This window comes from Lygodium microphyllum, unplaced genomic scaffold, assembly GCF_053477565.2.
Source record: "Lygodium microphyllum isolate KBCC unplaced genomic scaffold, Lygodium_microphyllum_v1.1.10 scaffold_81, whole genome shotgun sequence".
NCBI lineage: Eukaryota > Viridiplantae > Streptophyta > Polypodiopsida > Schizaeales > Lygodiaceae > Lygodium > Lygodium microphyllum.
The window spans coordinates 202,375-222,245 of NW_028229564.1; the positions used below are offsets into that span (position 1 = coordinate 202,375).

Consider the following 19,871-nt stretch of genomic DNA (forward strand, 5'->3'; position numbering starts at 1 on the left):
AGAGTCACCACTGCAAGTATAGAAACAGTAGTTACGATCTACAACAAAAGACATAGACTCAGTAGTAGTAGAAGATGCATCACATACAAACATCCCCAACTCCTCCTTCCGCTTGGCTATGTGCTTCTTACATTTCGTGATGTAATGACCTGGCTTCTTGCAATACTGGCACTTGCCCTTCTTGGCTTGCGTGCCCCCTATTTCTTGCTGCTTTGTGAAGTACCTGAACTTCCAAAACTCTACGGAGCATTTTTAGACTAGCAGCCCTTGCCCTTCTGCCTCACTAAACATAAAAGCTTGTTCATAGGCTATTACATCCACCCCACTGTTCTTTCTTGTTTGCTCTTCTTCTAGGAGCAAACTAACCAACTGAAGGAAAGTAGATGGCTGCAGAGACATTCTCATGGTGAGATTTAGAGCCCTATGAAAGGCAAAATAAGAGGGCGGCAATGAATCTGAAGTAGAAGAGATCAACTATACATCCAACGAAAACGCTCCCCGCCATCGCGTTGTTGCTACCCCCCGTCCCCGTTCGAACTACCGTTGCACCAATCCTCCTCTCCCCCCGCCTGTGCCAGTCCCCCCCCCCCCCCCCCCCCCCCCGCCTTTCTCCAACCCTCCTCTCTCCCATTCTACAAAACCCCCCTCCCCCGTTTGACAGCTTTTCTCCCTCCCGTTCGCCAGTCTCACCCTTCGCCAACCCTTCCCCCCTGCTTTGAGGCTGCCTGCTCGCCCTGAATCCGCCGCCTGCCCGCCCACCTTGCATCCACCTGTCCTGCTCACCCTGCATCCGCCCCGCCCGCCCACTTGCCTACACTAGGCCTGCCCTCACCCCCCGCCCGCCCACCCTGAGCTTACTCCCTTGACCGCCTGCCTACGCTCCACCTTTTCTCCCCTAGCCGCTCCTTTAGGCAGCAGGTCATTGTGACTGGGCAACCAGGGCAGTACCTGCACTGCCACAACTTTGGGCACCACCCTTCGCCAACCCTTCCCCATCCTGCTTTGAGGCCACCTGCTCGCCCTGAATCCGCCACCTACCCGCCCACCCTGCTCGCCTTGCATCCGCCCCGCCCGCCCACTCGCCTGCACTAGGCCTGCCCTCACCCCCTGCCCGCCCACCCTGAGCGCCTTCCTATGCTCCACCTTTTCTCCCCTAGCCGCTCCTTTAGGCAGCAGGTCATTGTGACTGGGCAACCAGGGCAATGCCTATGCTGCCACAACTTTGGGCATCATGCAGCAGTTTGTACGCGTTTCGGAGCCAAGGCGGCTCCGCCCACAGGTCCGCAGGTGGACGCCAACGGTGTCACACGGGTCCAAAGACGATAGAGAGGGAGATGGCAAGGGGGGGCGCTGCCAGCTCCTCAAACCCAGCCTCGTCAGGCAGGGTGTTGGCGAGCGAGTGGCCCCCTCTTGGCAAAGCACTCCACAGCCCCCTTGTCCACCCCACCCGGCAGGACCATACCCCCCCCCACATGCACTACCCGCGCCACAGACTACCTCACCTGAGATCCCACAAGCCCCACACCTACCCCCCCACCATTGACCCTGGCCCACAGTCCCCCCTTTCCAGGGCCACCACCCCCCCATACCCGCCACGCACCTCCGTCTATCCCACCATCCCTCGATCCTCTTCGCCCCCACCACCTCCCCTACCAAGCACCCCCCCTGATCCGCACCTAGTTCAGGTGAACCACCCTAGACCCACCCCCCCCCCCCTCCCACAAGAAATGGTGAGCCACACAGGCCTACATCCTCCTCACACCAACAGTCTTCCCCCTCCCACACAGTAACCAGCTCACGCCCTCTTTCTTCAATCCTCTCACTGAGGGGATTGGACAACTACACAGATAGAGGAGGAGTTGAAGAGCTAGGTGGCGGACCACATCTCCCAGTGGATGGGAGAAGAAGAACTAGCATTGTTTGCACAGCAGTGGCCTAGTTGCATGATGGACATTAACTAGTGGGTTGGTGCCGAGGTCCCACACTTGAGCATTATCTTCGAGCCCCTCCACCGTTGAGGGCTCCGAGAGATGTGATCGAGTGGCTCCTGGCACAGGCGGCCCATTTCTACCAATGTACAGAGTCACGACTCTTAGCATGGCTAATAGATGCATTGATAGTACCACCTAGAGCATCTATCACCCCTATGGTCCAGTCAAGGGCCACCATGGGGGACTGGAGTTCGCCGCTCAGACCGGTGGCAAAGCGTACATGCATGCCTCATAGGTTTTCCTCCTCATCAGCCGCTTCCACACCGAACAGATGCCTGTTCGGTCACTCACAGGTTTTTCCATGAGCTTACACCATGCATCCTGGAATGTGAATAGTCTCCACTACAGTGGGGCACGTGGTTCTAGGAAGTTGATTGTTCGGCAAGAGCTGCAACTTGCCCTTGTTGAACGGATCGACATCTTACTTCTACAGGAGCCCAAGCTCACCCCCACCTAGGCCCAGCAAGTAGGGAAGGTACTCCCGGGCAGCTCGTACACATCCTAGGAGCACGCCATAGGTACCCATGGCAAGAGTCGAGGCGTATGCACCTCTATCGGCCCGAGTCTCACCACATGTGTACGAGACCACAGAACGATAGTGGCACGGAAGGTTCTATGGATCAAATTCGATATTGGAGACTCGTGCATTGGAGTCCTCAATGTCTATGCCCCTACGAAGGTTAGGGCACGTAGCAAATTCTGGGTGGAGATCGTGGATGGACTCCCAGAGGTGGACTCCTGGATCGTAGGAGGAGACTTCAACAATCTGAAGGCTTTGGAGGACCAGCACGACAGAGGCACAAACTATCAGGGCATGGCTAGGGAGGAGCAGGAGGCACGGGAGGTCTTTCTGATGGCAGTAGGAGCACGTGATACCTGGAAAGACCCTGCCTTCCACAAGAGGGAGAGGTTGTTGGACTTCTCTTGGGGTACATGCGGCTAGGTGGAGTCCTGCTGGAGCGGCTGGACAAGTTTTATGTGGAAGACTGGAAAGGCTCTCCTAGAGGCCAGATAGAGCAGTTGGCGGGCACCACGTTATCCGATCATTGCCCGGTTCTCCTGGCACTTGATCCCCCAACATCTGCTCTAGACACACGATCCTGTCGAATCCCTGATTCGATCTATAGGAGGGAGGAGGTGACGAGGCAGATAGAAAAAATTTGAACCAGAGAGTGGGGCAGGAGGGACCGGATAACAGAGGAGATTGCTGAGGTTCTAGCCGGTTCGAGCAGAATTTGCCAAGAGGCAGCCTTACAGGCCAGGCAACAGTGCTAGGAGGAGGAGAGAGCACTCCGGCAAGACCTTGCAACCACGCAGAGATTACTACGAAGGCACCAGGAGATCCCAACCTCCGCGAACATGAGGTGCGCGCGTGAGCAGCCATTGCTAGCCTAGAGAACAAGCGCTTTGAGTTCTCTTTCGGCACCTCAACAGCCTCTTGGGCACGGAAGGGGGATACCATATGCAGGGAGTTCTTCCAGTTGCACCAGCCTCGCACCGCAGGAGAGCAAATACGCAGCCTCTTGGATCAGTATGGGAGGACTCGTTCTAGCCTAGACGAGGTGATGGAGATTGCCACAGACTACTACACGCGCCTTTTCCAGCAGGAGATAGCCTCAGCTACAGGGACTAAGATGTAGGCAGCAGGTCTGGGATCACATCCCATCCCTTGTCACAGAGGAGATGGGACGCTCCCTCCTAGCACCCTTCCCAGTGGAGACCGATCACCTTATTATCAATGGCCTATAAGGCACTGGCAAAGATGATTGGTAAGCGACTACGCCCCATGCTTCCAGACATCATCCATGACACACAAACAGGCTTTGTCCAGGACAGAAGCATCCTAGACAATGTATTTACCTTCTTTGAGGCGACAGAGTGGGCTCAGCACAGTGGGCAAAGACTGACAGTACTACTTCTGGATTTCGCGATAGAGCCCCGAGAGGTATGGGCCGCTAGGTTTTTACCAGCAAGCATCTCCCTACAGGTGGCAAGTAGAGTGGGCGGCGCCCCGCAAGGGACTTTCTTTAGTGTGCAAGAAGGGGGGCGTCTGGCCTTGGACAGAGGGCAGCAGGATGAGGGGATAGCTACCCTTTCGTGGAGGAGGATTCGGATGGTGCGCCTACAGGGGAAGACATGGCAACTGGACCCCTATGTCTTCTAGAAGGAGCTCAGGGAGTGATGCCTCTGGATCTGGGAGGGCAGACCACTTGATGAGCTGGAGTGGGATCCAAGAGAGTGGCTATGGCCGGCCACTGTGGTCGGTAAGAAGCCACCAAGGTTCCTAGAGTACACTGCCAGGATTGGCAGACACGTATTGATGCAGGAGGATATGGATTGGACGTCGTCACGTAGCAGGCACTGGGCGGAGCAAAATATCACAGAGCCTTTCCTACGAACCTTTTGGCGCCGCCTATGGGATAGCTGGAGGCGGAGGAGGGTTTCGTATTTCTTATGGCTGGTGGCACATGGAGGCTTGGCGGTGGGAAGTTGGCTTGCCTAGATGCAGAAGGAGGGAGGTTGTAAGCAGTGCATACAGCAACCTCTGGAAAACCCAAAGCATTGTCTTTGGTCCTACGAGACAGCGCAGCTCGTGTGGAGAGGAGCATGCCGCATCCTTCATCGTATAGCACCCAGCTTTCGATGTATTTCATGGGGAGCTTTCTACTGGCAGGCAGTCAGCCAGGGCCATCACCTTCTGTATGAGGCCGGGATGCAGGACACGATTTTCATTATTGAGGCAGGTTCGTGCGCAGTGGTTGGTTTGGAGGCTCTACCCATCTACCAGGTACTAGACCCCACAGCAAACTACTCGGAGGTATGGGAGATCATAGGGAGTCTTACTGGATGGCATATCTGGAAGGTGGAGTGTCAGGAGGCTTTCAGTGGAGAGAGACTTTCACTACAAGCGACCTTAGTAGAGCTATGGAGCTCCATCATCCACTCCCTCCGTGATTGATGGGATTAGGTGCAGGGCGAGTCCAGGGCTAGTCAAGAGCTACGTTGTCAGTTCATGCGCACATGATGCAGCTAGAACCTGTTTTTCGTAATGCAGGCAAGCAGCCCCAGATGGCGATACAACCCCCCTCCATGGCTTCTTGCCCCTATCCCTCCCAGACTGCCTTGAGAGGCTTGTATACATGATGTATTTGTGACTTTGTATCAGCTCCAGCTAGTCTGTTGAGCATGAGCACCCCGTTGTAATCAGTTTTTTTGAGTAATATAATCAGCCACTTTTTACTTGACCAAAAAAAAAAAAAAAAACTGTGCATCCAAATAATACTTATCTACATTCATTAGCTACTCTCACAAGTCCTCAATTTTGTTAAGATGATCCTACATGGAATCACCTTCATACATCTTCACATTCTCAAGCTCTTTCTTCAAGAAAGAGATACGTGTCGTTTTTTCCAACAATGACACCCGCTCAAGTGTCAACCATGCTTCTCGTGAAGAAGCTGCAGACCATATGTGCGGGATTATAGACCGCTGAACTGCCAATGAAATCAGCGACAATGCTTGAGCATCCCGTGTGTTCCAAGTCTTTTGTATTGCTAATCTCCAAGAAGTGGTTGAGTTGGAGCGGGCCTTTGATCACGTCCTCCTTAAGGAGGTGTTGCAAGAGCCATAACTCCAAGATAAACTTCTTCACCACTAACATAATCCCAAAGACTTTTTGCAATCAATATATTTTTCATCGTGAAAGACCATAGAGAATAGTTGTTGCCATCCAATCTATCCTCCTTGGATACATATGTGCATATATCACTCTGTCCTTGATTTCCCATGACAAATGTCACCTTTTCAAAGAGCACAAGAGCAAGACCTAAAGCTGGACCAACTTGGAAATCTGAGAATTTCTAGAAATTGCAGCAAACACCATGCTGTAATTAATAAATCTGATCACACTCTGTCAAAACTGTCCAATGTACACAGTGTTCAATGCACAAATAGTGCTCAACAGCACAAAAAAAGCAAAAATCCCAAAATTTTGTTGTCCAAAATGCACAATTTCAGTCTATTTCAGACTGAGCCCGATGTACATTTGCCAACTTCTACACTGAACCAAAGAGCCCCAAATTTCTAGCCCGAAATTCAAGAAATTTCTCCAATAAATGTATCCCAGACACGTCTTGCAGCAGAAATAGCCTGCCCGAGCAAAAGCCCCTTATCTGAAATTCAAATTTTGAATTAAAAAATGGATAAATTTCTCCTTTTACCTCTAATGCTAGCTTTGAGCCAACTAGCCTGGTATCAAGATGCTGGAGGCGCGGAGCTGGAGCAGAGACAGGTGGCACTCAGCCGAGATGGCGGGTGGACCAAGCTAGTGACAGCATCATAGGACAGACTGCATGCGACTGGGGTAGGGCACAAGCGGCGCTGGAGCACGGCGCAAGTGGCAAACCTAGCACAAGCTAGGGAGGTGCTAGCTGCTGGCGCTACTGCTGGTGGCACTATTCGTGGTGCTGCAGATGGGCAGCGCTAGCTGGCAGCTAGCGAAGTAGCTAAGCTGTCGGGTGTTGGACTGGACCAGCAAAACTGGTGCTACAGTCAGCAAACAGATCCAGGTGCTGCTGGGAGGAGCTGAAACTGAGCCGAACCTCAGCTCTGATACCAAATGTGAGAGACAAACAGATAGAAGCTTAGCTAAGAGTACAAAGTACACCCCTTAAACCTTAGGTATGTTAATATGTGTTCACACCGGAAAGGTGTAAAACATGATAAGAGCCCGAATTGTGTAACATAAGCACATAAAATAAAGAAGAATATAATTGGGTGGAAAAGCCTCTCATAAGGAGAGTAAAAAGTGCTCCGGTGTCCTACCAAGGATCACCAACACTCCTCTGTGAGTGTAGACGTGAGTCAAACCCAACAATAAATACATACATTATGTACAACAAGGCACAGAGTTATAACAATAGAACTCGCAGGTGAAGAGTAGCTCACAGACAATAAACACAAAAGAAGAATGAAGAATGAATAGTACAATGCTCAATGCAGTAGAGTGAATACGATACCTCAAACTCCCACATCTCAGAAGGAGCAAGGAACAGAGAAACGAGCTAGAGAGTGTGTCATCCATTGAATGGATCCCAAATTGCAGCAAGCAGCTTCCAAACAGTGATCAGCTGCTGTAAACAAGAATGCAAGCTGTCCCAAAAACACAAGGCTGAGACTGAAGATGACTGATCCGATGAGATGAAGAGTCCAGAACAATAGCGGACAGCTCCAGATAGCAGTGGAAGATCAAGGTGGCAGCTGCAACCAGTAAACACTTGGCAAAAATCACCTAGTGAAAGCAGCATTGATGACCTTGCAGCTGTATGGACTATCCAGTCAGCAAAACGCAGCCTGTATGATGACATGGCAGTTGAACAAACAGGGCAGACTGCAAAATGCAGCCTATCTGATGGCATCTGCTGGCTGGTGATGGATGAATGGCAGCAAACGCCACAAGAATGGAGGCTGAATGTAGGAGCCTAGCTGGTAGACAGCAGCACAAACTGAGGTTTCAGCCTGGAGAGGGGTCTAGACAACAGTAGATTGGGCATCAACAATCTGCAAGACAAGATAGGGCTAAGTGGAAGGGCAGCCTCCTATTTATAGATGTGGATCCTCCCAAATTAGGGTTTGGCTTATGGGACATATACACTCTCTAGGAAAATCTAGTAATTTTAATGGAATTTTGGCAATAGCATGTTTTGGAGCTGTTTTAAAGAGCTGATGGAATGTTTTAAGTTTGTCATGCACTTTTTAGCTCAACAACATCTTCTCCGTCAAGTTGCACCAAGCCTGGGGTTGAAATCCTAGGGGACCTTTTGTTGGCAATCGGTTAGCCAGGCTGCCATCTACTATACAAGGCAAAGATGCATGATACAATCTTTATCATTTAGGCAAGCTCTTGCACTATGGTCGACTTGAAGGTACTGCTGAACGGCTACGTACTGGAGCCCTGATGCCATGTTCAGATGTTTGGGAGATCATAGGGAGCCTCACAAGGTGGCACATCTAGAAGGCACAATGTCAAATGATATTTGCTGGTGAGAGCCTCTTAGTATACACAACCTTGGCAAAGATTTGGACATCTATTATCCACTCACTCCATCATTGGGACTAGTTATCCACTCACTCCATCATTGAGTGAGCTCCAGGCCTGTCACAAGCTCCGACAGCACTTCATGCTCACTTGGGGTGAGCACAGCCTGTTTTTCACTACACAAGCGGGCAGCTCTGGGAGTCCAGTACATTCCCCCTCCATGCCTTCTTTTACCCATAAACCCCCACGCTGCCTTGACAGGCTTGCATATATAATTGTTTTGTGATTTTGAGACAGCTGACTGTTGAGCACATATTCTTCATTGAAAATTTTTTCTAAGTTATATAACTAGACACATTTTTAACCAAAAGTTTTAAATAAGAAAGTAAGCCAGCCCAAGAATTGGTGATACTTCTCAAGCTGAAAAGATAACAGAAAAGGCTGAAAGAATCTGTTCTTTAACTGTTAAACTACTGCCCACTTAAGTTTGCCTTTGCAAACGAGGTCAATTAAGAATTTGCTAGACATGCCAGCTTGACAAAGTGCTGAGGACCACATCTGCCTACCTGCAGCTAGTGTGGAACCAGTTGATTTCGGTTTGTGACCTGCAACTCTTGCATTTTCCTAACCAAGGTCCTGCTCTTCCCAATGCTAGCTGGAACTTGCCTCCTAAATTCGGAACTGATGCTCTGGTGATCTATTAGTGTTCACCTGTGCTGATCCATGCTTGTCACTCAGTGAGCAACATAAACTTCAGCATTCCACAAGCCTCTGCAATTTCACACAAGAAAGGCTCCAGTGCACTTAAAGAGCCTTTATGTCTGCAACCTCTCCTCAAGTCTACTCAACTCAGAAAATACTGCAGATAGTCTCTTCTTGCCAGGGCCTTCAAATGCAGGAACATCAATTTAGATGCCATCAAAGCAGTTTGAATGGTTATTTGTACAGTTTTACCATCATCAGTGTCCCAGGCATTAATACACAGAATGCTACATGCAGAGGACGAGCTTGTTGGTTATTCTTTTCTCAGGTATCAAATAACTTTAAGTACTTGCAAAGAAGGTATTTAGCAAGATGGGAGTTTTCTGCATATGGATCTGAGATATGTACAAGAATGTCCTACCAGTGCTTGTAAATTTCAAGTATAAAGCACACATGATTGATCAGAATTCTTGACACGTCTGTGCGCATACATTGAACATAAGAATCACATTCAGTCACATTAAGGACACATTTAGCATAGCTACTGGCCTACTTAGGAAGACCAAAATGCAGATTGCATCTTACCTCCAAGGAGCTACAATTAGACAACTCTGAAGGCAGTCCTTTTATTCGATTGCGAGATAAGTCAAGGCTAGTTATATCTCCAGTTTCCCAAACAGCAGGAGGAATACTTTCTAAGCCCATTGCAGAGAAGGATAACGTCTAGAAAAAGCATTAAAATTGCAGTAATTAAATTCATTCAACTTGCATTGTCAATGCTTTAGTTAAAATTAAACTGACCCTGGTTTGCAAACGGGAATGGGAAGGTGGAGAAAGCTTTGAAGAGTTACAAATTTCACAGTTGCAATGCAAGCAGGACAAAACTCAAGCTGATTTTTCCTAACCTTACTAGAAGAAGCGTTTCGGATGGCCACAACAACTTGTTCTTGAACGTCTGCTCCAAAGACATTTCCAGATGCAGGAGTGACTTTGGCATCTGAAAGTGACCAATCCTCCATTCATAAAATTGTATTGCTTGCTTAACTTGAAGCGACAAAAGAGCTTCCATTTGCAAAACTCTAGTTTATTAATTCAGCACAAATATTTCAAAGTAGGACTGATAAAAGAGTTTGTGGCTGAGCCTTTGTACCTTAGCAATTATGGAAATAAGGAGAAAGATAAACTGACAGCAATTACAATGATAATTGGAATCATACTTGTATGGTTGGTGGGACCGGATGTGTGAAATCAATAATTCCGTGTCCGTATGGAAAAGGGCAAAAATTCTCAACCATTATGAGATTAAAATTTTGGGTTAGCACAAATTTGAAATTATGCTTCTTTTCAAAACAGCCTCTCATACAAGGACAATGAACTGGTTCACAGGGAGAATAAAAACAACAAATAATAACAATTACAGGCAATAAGGACAAGGCTATAATTTACACTCTAGGAAGTCTAGCATGGGGTTCTGGAGTATCACTGAATTCACAAATGACAGAGTACAACCATAATCTATTCTCTAGAATGTCTAGCATCAAATTCTGGAGTATTGCTGAGAAGGTAGTGTGAGGTCAGTGATTCCTGGACATTTGCTCGGCCTATGCAACCAAGGAAGGTGGTTATAACAACTCCATGAACATTCAAATGTCTCATCATGCAAAGCAAATACTAGAACACACAGAAAATACAAATGAGATACAGTTTGGTATGTGAAGTCCACTATATCTATGACATTGGATCAAGCTTCCCTAATAAACTGTCCAACATCAGATTATGTAAGCATGGTTGAAAGGGTGGTGACAGCATCACACTTCAGATATGTCTCGATCTTCAGGCAAAACTAATGTACTTATGGATGTTAGTCTAGCAATCGCTCCAAACGTTCTGTGTGTTGAGCAGCTTCAAGCAACATAGCTAGCAGAATACATGAAGATTAGCCATGTGGATCACGATTCTCCACAATCACCATCTTCTCCAATGACAAAATCATCACATTTCTCCAAAATTTCCATCTTGCACAGCCAAATGAGAATGCTTCGCCTTTTTCAGAACCTGCTGTCATGCTGTTCATGCTGACGTGCAAGCTCCAACCAGATTGACTTGGGAGGATAAAGGGACACCCAACATAATAGATGTGGGCATAATCATGCTACCAGAGCAAATGAAAAGTTTGATCATGTTTGATATTGTATAACTGCCTTATAATTTCAAGGACAATTTCAATGATTGTGTTCCTAATGAAAACAATCATATTCCATACTTTATGTGCTTGTGCAATCAGCAATTGACAAAATCAACTCAATCTGTCCCAGCAGACTACAGAAGTATTCTCCTTTCTACAATCTTTTGGGTTACAACCAAATTCCAGCATCTTCGCGTTGATGATTGTCATCCCAGGCCCTTGTTCTCCAATGCACCACTTAACTTGGTCATATTGGCATGATTATACAGCTAAGAGCAGAAAGTCTCGCAATCCAGTGGTAGAGTAGCAATATTACTTGGCACTACCACAGGTGACAATGTTAATACAGTTCTCCATAAGGCACTTGTATCTAGTTGGTGAAGCCCACTTTCCAGATAGAGAAATGAAGATCACTCTCATTTTTGGTGTGCTTTGTTTCATTTTTTTGAGCTGATTTAGATTTGTCATGTTTTAACATATAATTAGATGCCCAACGAGAGTTTTGGAACCAACTGGTGTTCAATTTTTGAAGTGATATGTGTGTACTGAGTCATGTGACCAGGTAATGTCTTGAATGAGTTTCTCTTTTATCCTACAAAAGCAAATTCCACATGAAGTGCCATGTTGGCTGCTAAGTTTATGACTCAAATGTCAATCTTTCCTGAAGCGAATAGAATTTGTGAGCTGCTTTAGTATTTTGGACTCAATAAACAGAAAGATAATCACAGCAGCAAAGCTTTACATTGAATAGGGAATAAACACAAGTGATGTCATCTACATGGAAATCTTTGCATTACAAGGTGAATTGTTCAACCATGTGGGCTAGATGTGTACAAGGTGCCTGCTCACATCCTGCCCATTTCTATTTTCAAGAAGATTACTCGTGCCTCTAAGAAGCTCCATCTTCCACTAACTTGAAAGACAGAGCATGTCTTTAATGTCCTTTGGTTGCAGCCCTAAATCACCACATCTCAAGATGACCCCGTACCAAAGATATTTGATGAGGCATAAGTAGTTTTTCCACGCAGATTCTTCTCCATAGATGGAAGAATGGCACAAGCTTCCAGAAGAGACCGCTACAAGTCCAAGAGAGTGTGTCATAGGGACGTGAATTTTCAACTTATTGCTTTGGCAATAATTAAGTTGTGCACATGTGAACTACAAGTTGAATTGGGGCACAATCACAGTCAAATGCTACAACCTAGTCACACCTACACTACTATGTGGAGCAGAGATATGGGGTTGCAACTTGTACCAAAGGCATCTAAGCCCAAAGTCTCACTTCCAGGCAAATCTGCTGAGTGGTTACGAACTACCTCATAGGTGGCATCATGCTCAAATCTTGAGATCAGCTACAGCATCCAAACAATTTACACATACAACTCCAGGTGTACCTTCCAGTTTCCTAGTCTCCACTACAATTCCTTGAATATTATAGTTAGATCAGGACTTTTCTTTCATTCTACCAACGAGATGACATTAGGCATCCATGTACTCTAACATTGTCTCATTGTACACTTACTTTTAGCATTCTCATAGGCGTCTTATTTTATTGTTATCTCCAATAAGAAGTGAGCACCTATGGTACATATTTATTGGCCTTGGTAAGTGCACATAGACTAGCCATCTTTAATGGCATACCAAAAGGCTAGGATCCAACACTCTTAACATGTTGAAATCACAAAGAAGGGGCAAGCATTGTGGAATACCTGCTAGGCTCACCAGCATTGATACCAAACATCAAAAACTTTAAGGTATCTAAGAAAACAATTGGCATAACAGGAGATCATGCTGTTTTGACATTTGTGATCTCTTGTGGACATAGGAGAAATGGAACACCATGCCTCCCTAAACATCCCAAACACTACTAAACAGAGGATACCTCATGTCTATAGTGGCTCTCTGCGCACTAGCTTACAAACATTGGATTTGAGCATATCATTGGAGGAATGTACAAGAGACTTTACACAGGTCCTACATGGATCAACCATGTATGCATTCCCACACATCTTGCCCTAATATAGACCCACACACTAGTACAACCCAAAATAGCTAGGCACTCGGACACATCGTCAAGCAAGAACACTCTTCAATGCCTTGTGCATAAGAAGAAGCAAGTCTACTTGGCAAAAGCAAAGGCAAAGATGTATTAGCTATTTTTTGGATGGGATAGCAAGAGTGCATGGAAAATGTTTCATGAGAGAGGCCCCCCATACAAATGACATCAGCAAATGTATGGCTTGACTATGGGAGACATCTATATAATGTGCTAGAACAACCATCCATGAAGTCCCCACAGGCTTATAGGCCAACATACTAGTCTTTCCTCACATGGAAAATGATAAGAGATGTGATTTATAGATTATAGAATGGGAGGGCCCAAGATGAGGATGACCTAGTGGTAGAACATTTCTCACATGCTTGTGTGATACTAACACACATTCAATAGAGCAATTGCCAAAATGTGTGGGGTCTCCTATGAGCTGGTCAAACCATGCTATAATCACACTCTTTTAGAGTGGTGATCCTTCACCCCTAGCAATTACATGACCATCATGATAGGCCACACATTGGCCAAGACCCAAGACTAGCTAGTGATAACACTTTGCCTTTCCACGACATAGATGTTTTGCGACAACCAATCAATAACAACTTGCGGACCTGCTCATTGAGAGACATTAAGGCTTCGGTTGTGTTTTTAAGGGCTACAAAGATGAGCAAGATTCATGCTTGCTCATCCTAATATAGGGCTTGTGATAGCTCTCAAGAAGATGTCTCCAAACTGACATTGTAATGTACTAACTACTATAGCTCCATCACGACTCCCGACCAACGTGCCGCTGCCCTCGCCCACGTGCCCCGTGAACTACACCGCCTCCTCGCTATCACGCTGCCCCCCCTGGTCGTTGTCAACGCTGCACCACCACATCACACTTCTCCTGCCTCACCATTGCATCATGCTGCCCTGTGACCCCCACCATCACGCTGTGCTTGCGCCGCCCCCGCCACCACGCTGTGCCTGCCCCCCCCCCCCCCCCGGCCCTGCGCCCCTACCACCACACTGTGCCTGCGCCCCCGCCACCATGATGTGCCTGCACCCCCCCGCCCTGTGTACCTTTGACCTCTCCCACGTTCTCTCCCGTCTCTTCCACCCTGCGGCCACCTGCCTACACGCCTCCCACGCCGTCATCCGTGGCGCCCGACGCCTCTACCAGCATCAAAAAACAGAATCCAACCCCCCCCCTCGCCATATCCCTCGCCCCCTCCCCCCGGTTGCTCCCTCCATTTGCAGCAACTCCCCCCCCCTCCAGCAGTAAAGCAGTGTGTTTGGTAGGTTCTCAGTACGGAAGCGCAATGGAAACCTCTGGTCAGACGCCGGTGCATTCTACAAGTGCCCCCAGTCAAACATCTTGCGCGTTGTCCTCTCTAAGGAACACCTCTTGGCCGTCCGTGCCACTAAACTGGAGCTTAAAGAAACAGCAATTTTCAGCCAGGTAGTAGGACACTCTCCAGCCAGGGCCCAGCTTCGAGACTGGCTCCACTCCACGCTGCGCATTGTCACAGCGCAGATTGTGGAGGCTGTCTTCATGGGCCATGGGATCTTCATGGTTCGTCTCACCTCCGCGGATGCAGCTTGGGAGTTAGTGGAGAGCTCGCCCTATGCCTCCACGAAGGGGATCATTCACATGGTCCCCTACTACAGCGGCTTCACAGTGGAGTCATTTGAGCTCCACAACAGTTTTCTCCAACACCCAGTCACTTTACTTTTTCCTGGACTGGCAGTAGAGTACCGCCAGTTAGTGGAGGACTTTGGTCGGCTCTTCCGCACAATTCTCCCTGCCTCCTTCGCGGATGCTTTGACAGCTGCAGGAGTCCCCAAGGTACGGGTGGCCATAAAAGACACAAAGAGTATACCCAAGTTCCTAGAGATAGAGGCTAGAGGTCACTCTTTTAGGCAACAGGTCATTGTGACCAGGCAACCAAGGCAGTGCCTACGCTACCATGACTTTGGGCATCAGACAGTTGACTGTACGCGCTTCGGAGCCAAGGCGGCTCCGTCAACAGGCCCACAGGTGGTTGCTGACGGCTTCACACGGGTCCAAAGACGACAGAGAGAGAAACAACAGGGGGGCCTCCGCAGACACAGCCTCGTCAACAAGGAGCAAGGGGGCGAGCAACGCCCCCTCGGCAAAGCACTCTGTAGCTCCCCCTGCCCACCCACCCAACAGGGCCGCAGCCCCCCACGTCCAACACCCGCGCCACAGACTACTGCACCAAAGAGCCCACCACCCACACACCCACCCTCCCCCACCTCCCATGCCTACCCCACTGACCCGAGCCCACGCCCCCCCCCCCCTTCCAGGGCCATCAGCCCCCCCCCCCCAACCCGCCATGCACCTCCGACCATCCCACCATCCCTCAATCTTCTCTCCTCCCACCACCTCCCCTGTCGAGCACACCCCCCCTCTGATCCGCCCCCGGTTCTAGTGATCCCCCCCAGAACCAACCCCCCCCCTCCCACAGGAGGTGATGAGCCCCATACGCCTATATCCTCCTCGCACTAGCAGTTCTCCCCCTCCCATACAACCACCAGCTCATCTGCCCTTGCCGCTCATCACACTTTACCGAGACAGGCACAACTGTTGCCACAAGAGTTCTTCCGCAGTGGCTCATGGTCCTACATAAGAGTTACGGAGCACTGAGAGTTCCCACTACCTCTAGAGGTGGGGATCTTTGTGGTTCGCAAGTCAAGGAGGGGCAAGGTCCATCTACTAGAACCATCGGATGGACCAAACTACGCCTTCTTCCTTCAGTCCTCCCACTCAAGGGTTTGGACAACCATACAGATAGAGGAGTTAAAGAGTCAAGTGGAGGACCACATCTCCCAGTGGATGGGAGATGAGGACTAGCATTGTTCGCGCAGCAGTGGCCTGGCTGCATGATGGACATTAACTGGTGGGCTGGTGCTGAGGTCCCGCACTTGAGCATCATTTTTCGAGCCCCTCCACAGTGGAAAGCTCCACGGGATGTGATGGAGTGGGCCCTGGCACAACCGGCCCGTTTTTACCAGTGCAAAGAGTCACGACTCTCAGCATGGCTAATTGACGCATTGACAGTACCACCTGGAGCATCTATCACCCCTATGGTCCGGCCGAGGGCCACCATGGGGGATTGGAGTTCTCCATCCAGACCTGCGGCAAAGCACACTTGCATGTTCCCCATGAGCTTACACCTTGCATCATGGAATGTGAACAGTCTCCACTACAGTGGGGCACATGGTTCTAGAAAGTTGATTGTTCGGCAAGAGCTACAGCCTGTCCTTGCCAGACGGATCGACGTCCTACTTCTACAGGAGCACAAGCTCACGCCCACCCAGACCCAACGGGTAGGAAAGGTACTCTTAAGCAGCTCCCGCACTTACTGGGAGCACGCCATAGGTGCCCACGGCAGGAGTGGAGGCATATGCACCTCTATTGGCCCGAGTCTAGCCGCATGTGTACAAGACCACAGGACGATAGTGGCAAGGAGGGTTTTATGGATCAAACTGGACATTGGGGGCTCGTGCCTGAAAGTCCTCAATGTCTATGCCCCTACGGAGGTTAGGGCACGCAACAGGTTCTGGGTGGAGATCGCGGAGGGACTCCCAGAGGTGGACTCCAGGATCGTTGGATGAGACTTCAACAACCTAGAGGCATTGGAGGACCAACAGGGCAGAGGCAGAAACTACCAGGGCATGGCTAGGGAGAAGCAAGAGGCATGGGAGGTATTTCTACTGGCAGTAGGTGCACGCGATGCCTGAAGAGACCCTGTCTTCCACAGGAGGCAAAGGTCGCTGGACTTCTCCTGGGGATACAAGCGGCTAGGTGGAGTCCTGCTGGAGCCGTTGGACAAATTTTATGTGGAAGAGTGGGGAGGCTCTCGTGGAGGCCAGATAGGGCAGTTGGTGAGCACCACATTGTCCAATCACTGCCCGATTCTCTTGACACTAGACCCCCCTAGCATCTGCCCTAGACACACGATCCTGTCGGATCCCTAACTCAATCTATAGGAGGGAGGAGATGACGAGACAGATAGAGCAACTTTGGACTAGGGAATGGGGCAGGAGGGATCGGATCGCAGAGGAGGTTGCAGAGGTCCTAGCTAAATCGAGCAGAATCTGCCAAGAGGCAGCCATACAGGCCGGGCAGCAGAGCTAGAAAGAGGAGAGAACACTCCGAGACGACCTTGCAGCCACGCAGAGATAACTTTAGGAGGCACCTGAGGATCCCACCCTCCACTCACAGGAGCTACGAGCGCGAGCAGCCATTGCGGGCCTAGAGGACAAGCGCTCATAGTTCTCCTTACGCACCTCAACAACTTTCTGGGCGCAGAAGGGGGATACGATGTGCAGGGAGTTCTTCCAGGTGCACCAACCTCACACCGCAGGAGAGCAAATACGCAGCCTCCGAGGTCAATATGGGAGGACCCGCTCTAGCCCAGACGAGGTGATGGAGATTGCCACTGACTACTATGGTCGCCTTTTCCAGCAGGACACAGACTCAAATAGAGGACAGCGATGTAAGCAGCAGGTCTGGGATCACATCCCGTCCCTCGTCGCAGAGGAGATGGGAAGCTCTCTCCTAGCCCCCTTCATAGAGAAGAAACTAGAAGAGGCTTTCCATACACAGGATGGGCAGAAATGCCCAAGAGAGGATGGCCTCTCCAAGGCCTTCTTTACTACCTACTGGGAAGTGGTGAAGAACCCCTCCTAATGGCCTTCCAAGATATTTTTACTTCAAGATAGATGCCAGGAGCCTTTTGGCAGGCCTCATCAGTCTTCTCCCCAAAGGGAGAGACCGATTGGAGCTTTCCCAGTGGAGATCGATCACCTTATTGTCAGTGGCCTATAAGGCATTGGCAAAGATGATTGGTAGGCGACTACGCCCCATACTGCCAAACATCATCCATGGCACATAGACAGGCTTTGTCCAGGATAGGAGCATCCTGGACAATGTATTTACCTTCTTTCAGGTGACAAAGTGGGCTCAGCACAGTGGGCAAAGACTAGCCGTACTTCTCTTGGATTTCGAGAAAGCTTATGATAGGGTGGACTGGGATTTCTAGAGGGCACCATGGCGAGGTTGGGTTTCCCACAAGCTTGGATTCACGGGGTCTCTGCACTTTACAGATCAGCCACCAGCAGGGTTCTCATAGGTGGTAGGCGTGGGGAGGAGTTTCGGCTAGAGAGATCGGTCCGCGGCAGGGCTGCCACCTAACCCCATACCTGTTCCTACTCTTTGCAGAGGCGATGTCTAACTTCCTCAGGTCACGTGTGAGTGGTTTATGCGGCCTCCAACTTCTAGTGAGAGAGGAGACGGAATTGATAGACTCAGAGTATGCAAATGATACAGCACTCTATATAGAGGACAATGAGTCGATGTTGGAGAGAGTGGAGGCTGGCCCTTGAGGTGTTATGCTCAGCAGCGGGAGCGAAAATCAACTGGCGAAAGTCGGTTGGTTTTCTCACAGACTCGGACTCTAGCACAGAGTGGGGCGTCCACCTTGGATTTAGATGGGTGAGTAGAGGGCAGACCATCCGGTACCTAGGATTCCAAGTGGGACTCGACATCACTCCCGCCCAACAATTTATTCCAATCCTCGATTCTATTCGGAGGAAGCTGACCTACTGGAGCATGGCTTGTCTCTCACTAGCCGGCCGAGCCCTGGTGGTTAACCAGGTCCTCCTAGCGACGGCCTAGTTCATCGCCTCGTGTTGGTGTTTCTCCTCGTCTTGCATAGTGCAGCTTCACCGCCTTGCGCGGAACTTCCTTTGATCCGAGTCCGACAGCTCCAAGGATTCCCGGGCCAAGGTGGCATGGGAAACCATCATACGGCATCAGTCAAAGGGAGGGCTCAGGATCATAGACCCTGAGTTTCAAAGTACGGCTCTCTTGGGCAAGCTAGTTGTGCAAAGTCTCACACCGAGAGGGCAGACCTAGAAGGTCCTACTGTAGGAGGGTCTTTAGGATTGTAGACCAAGGCTTGGCGGTGAGTGGAGGCCGTCCCTGAGATGGATCTTCACATCAGCCCATATCACCCCCCCAGATCACCTTTTCTACGCAATTTACTCCGCGTATGGCAGGGCCTCCATAAGGCCCTAATCCAAAGCCCCCCAAGTTGCCAAGATCAAGAAGAGGCACACATTAGCAAGCGCCCCCCACATCCAGTGGGGTGGTAGGGAGGCCGGCCCGGCTCGTACCATCAGGACATGGCGAGAGCTGCACAGGATGGCGGACGAGGAGGTGCTACAGCGAGTATCAGGCTGCCAGAGAGGAGTGAAGTTGAGGCGAAGGGAGATGGACGCAGCAATACCTCTGGAGTGGCTTGCTCCCCCGAGACGAGTGCCAATAGAGCCCGGGGAGGTATGGGCAGCTAGGTTCTCACCAACAGGTATCCCGCTACAGGTGGCAGGTAGAGTGGGCGACGCCCCACATGGGACTTTCTTCACTGTTCAGGAGGGGGGCGTCTGGCCCTTGACAGAGGGCAACAAGATGAGGGATTAGTTGCCCTTTCATGGAAGACGATTCAGGTGGTGGGCCTTCAGGGGAAGATGTGGCGACTGGATCCCTATGTTTTCTGAAAGAAGCTCAGGGAGTGGCACCTTTGGATCTAGGAGGGTAGACCACTTGATGAGCTGGAGTGGGATCCACCGAGGCAGTCGCCAAGAAGCCACCGAGGTTCCTGGAATACACTGTCAGGATTGGCAGACACGTACTGATGCGGAAGAACATGGATTGGGCGCCGTCACGTAGCAAGCACTGAGCGGAGCACAGCATCACGGAGCAGTTTCGACGGACCTTTTGGTGCCGCCTATGGAATAGCTAGAGGCCGAGGACGGTATCGTACTTCTTGTGGCTGGTAGCACATGGAGGCTTGGCAGTGGGAAGTTGGCTTACCTAGATGCAGCAGGAGGGAG

At 49.8% G+C, this 19,871-nt stretch overlaps 1 protein-coding gene across 1 annotated transcript in view; it reads right to left on the bottom strand.

Annotated features, from left to right (window-relative positions):
• LOC148008694 (plant intracellular Ras-group-related LRR protein 6-like) overlaps positions 1–19,871 on the bottom strand; it is a 108,320-nt gene that overhangs the window by 20,926 nt on the left and 67,523 nt on the right. Inside the window, exons 14-15 of the mRNA XM_087674068.1 lie at positions 9,636–9,727; positions 9,316–9,453 (exon numbers count right to left, since the gene is read on the bottom strand). Coding sequence (XP_087530194.1) covers positions 9,316–9,453; positions 9,636–9,727 — 230 coding nt within the window. The remainder of the gene's footprint in view (positions 1–9,315; positions 9,454–9,635; positions 9,728–19,871) is intronic.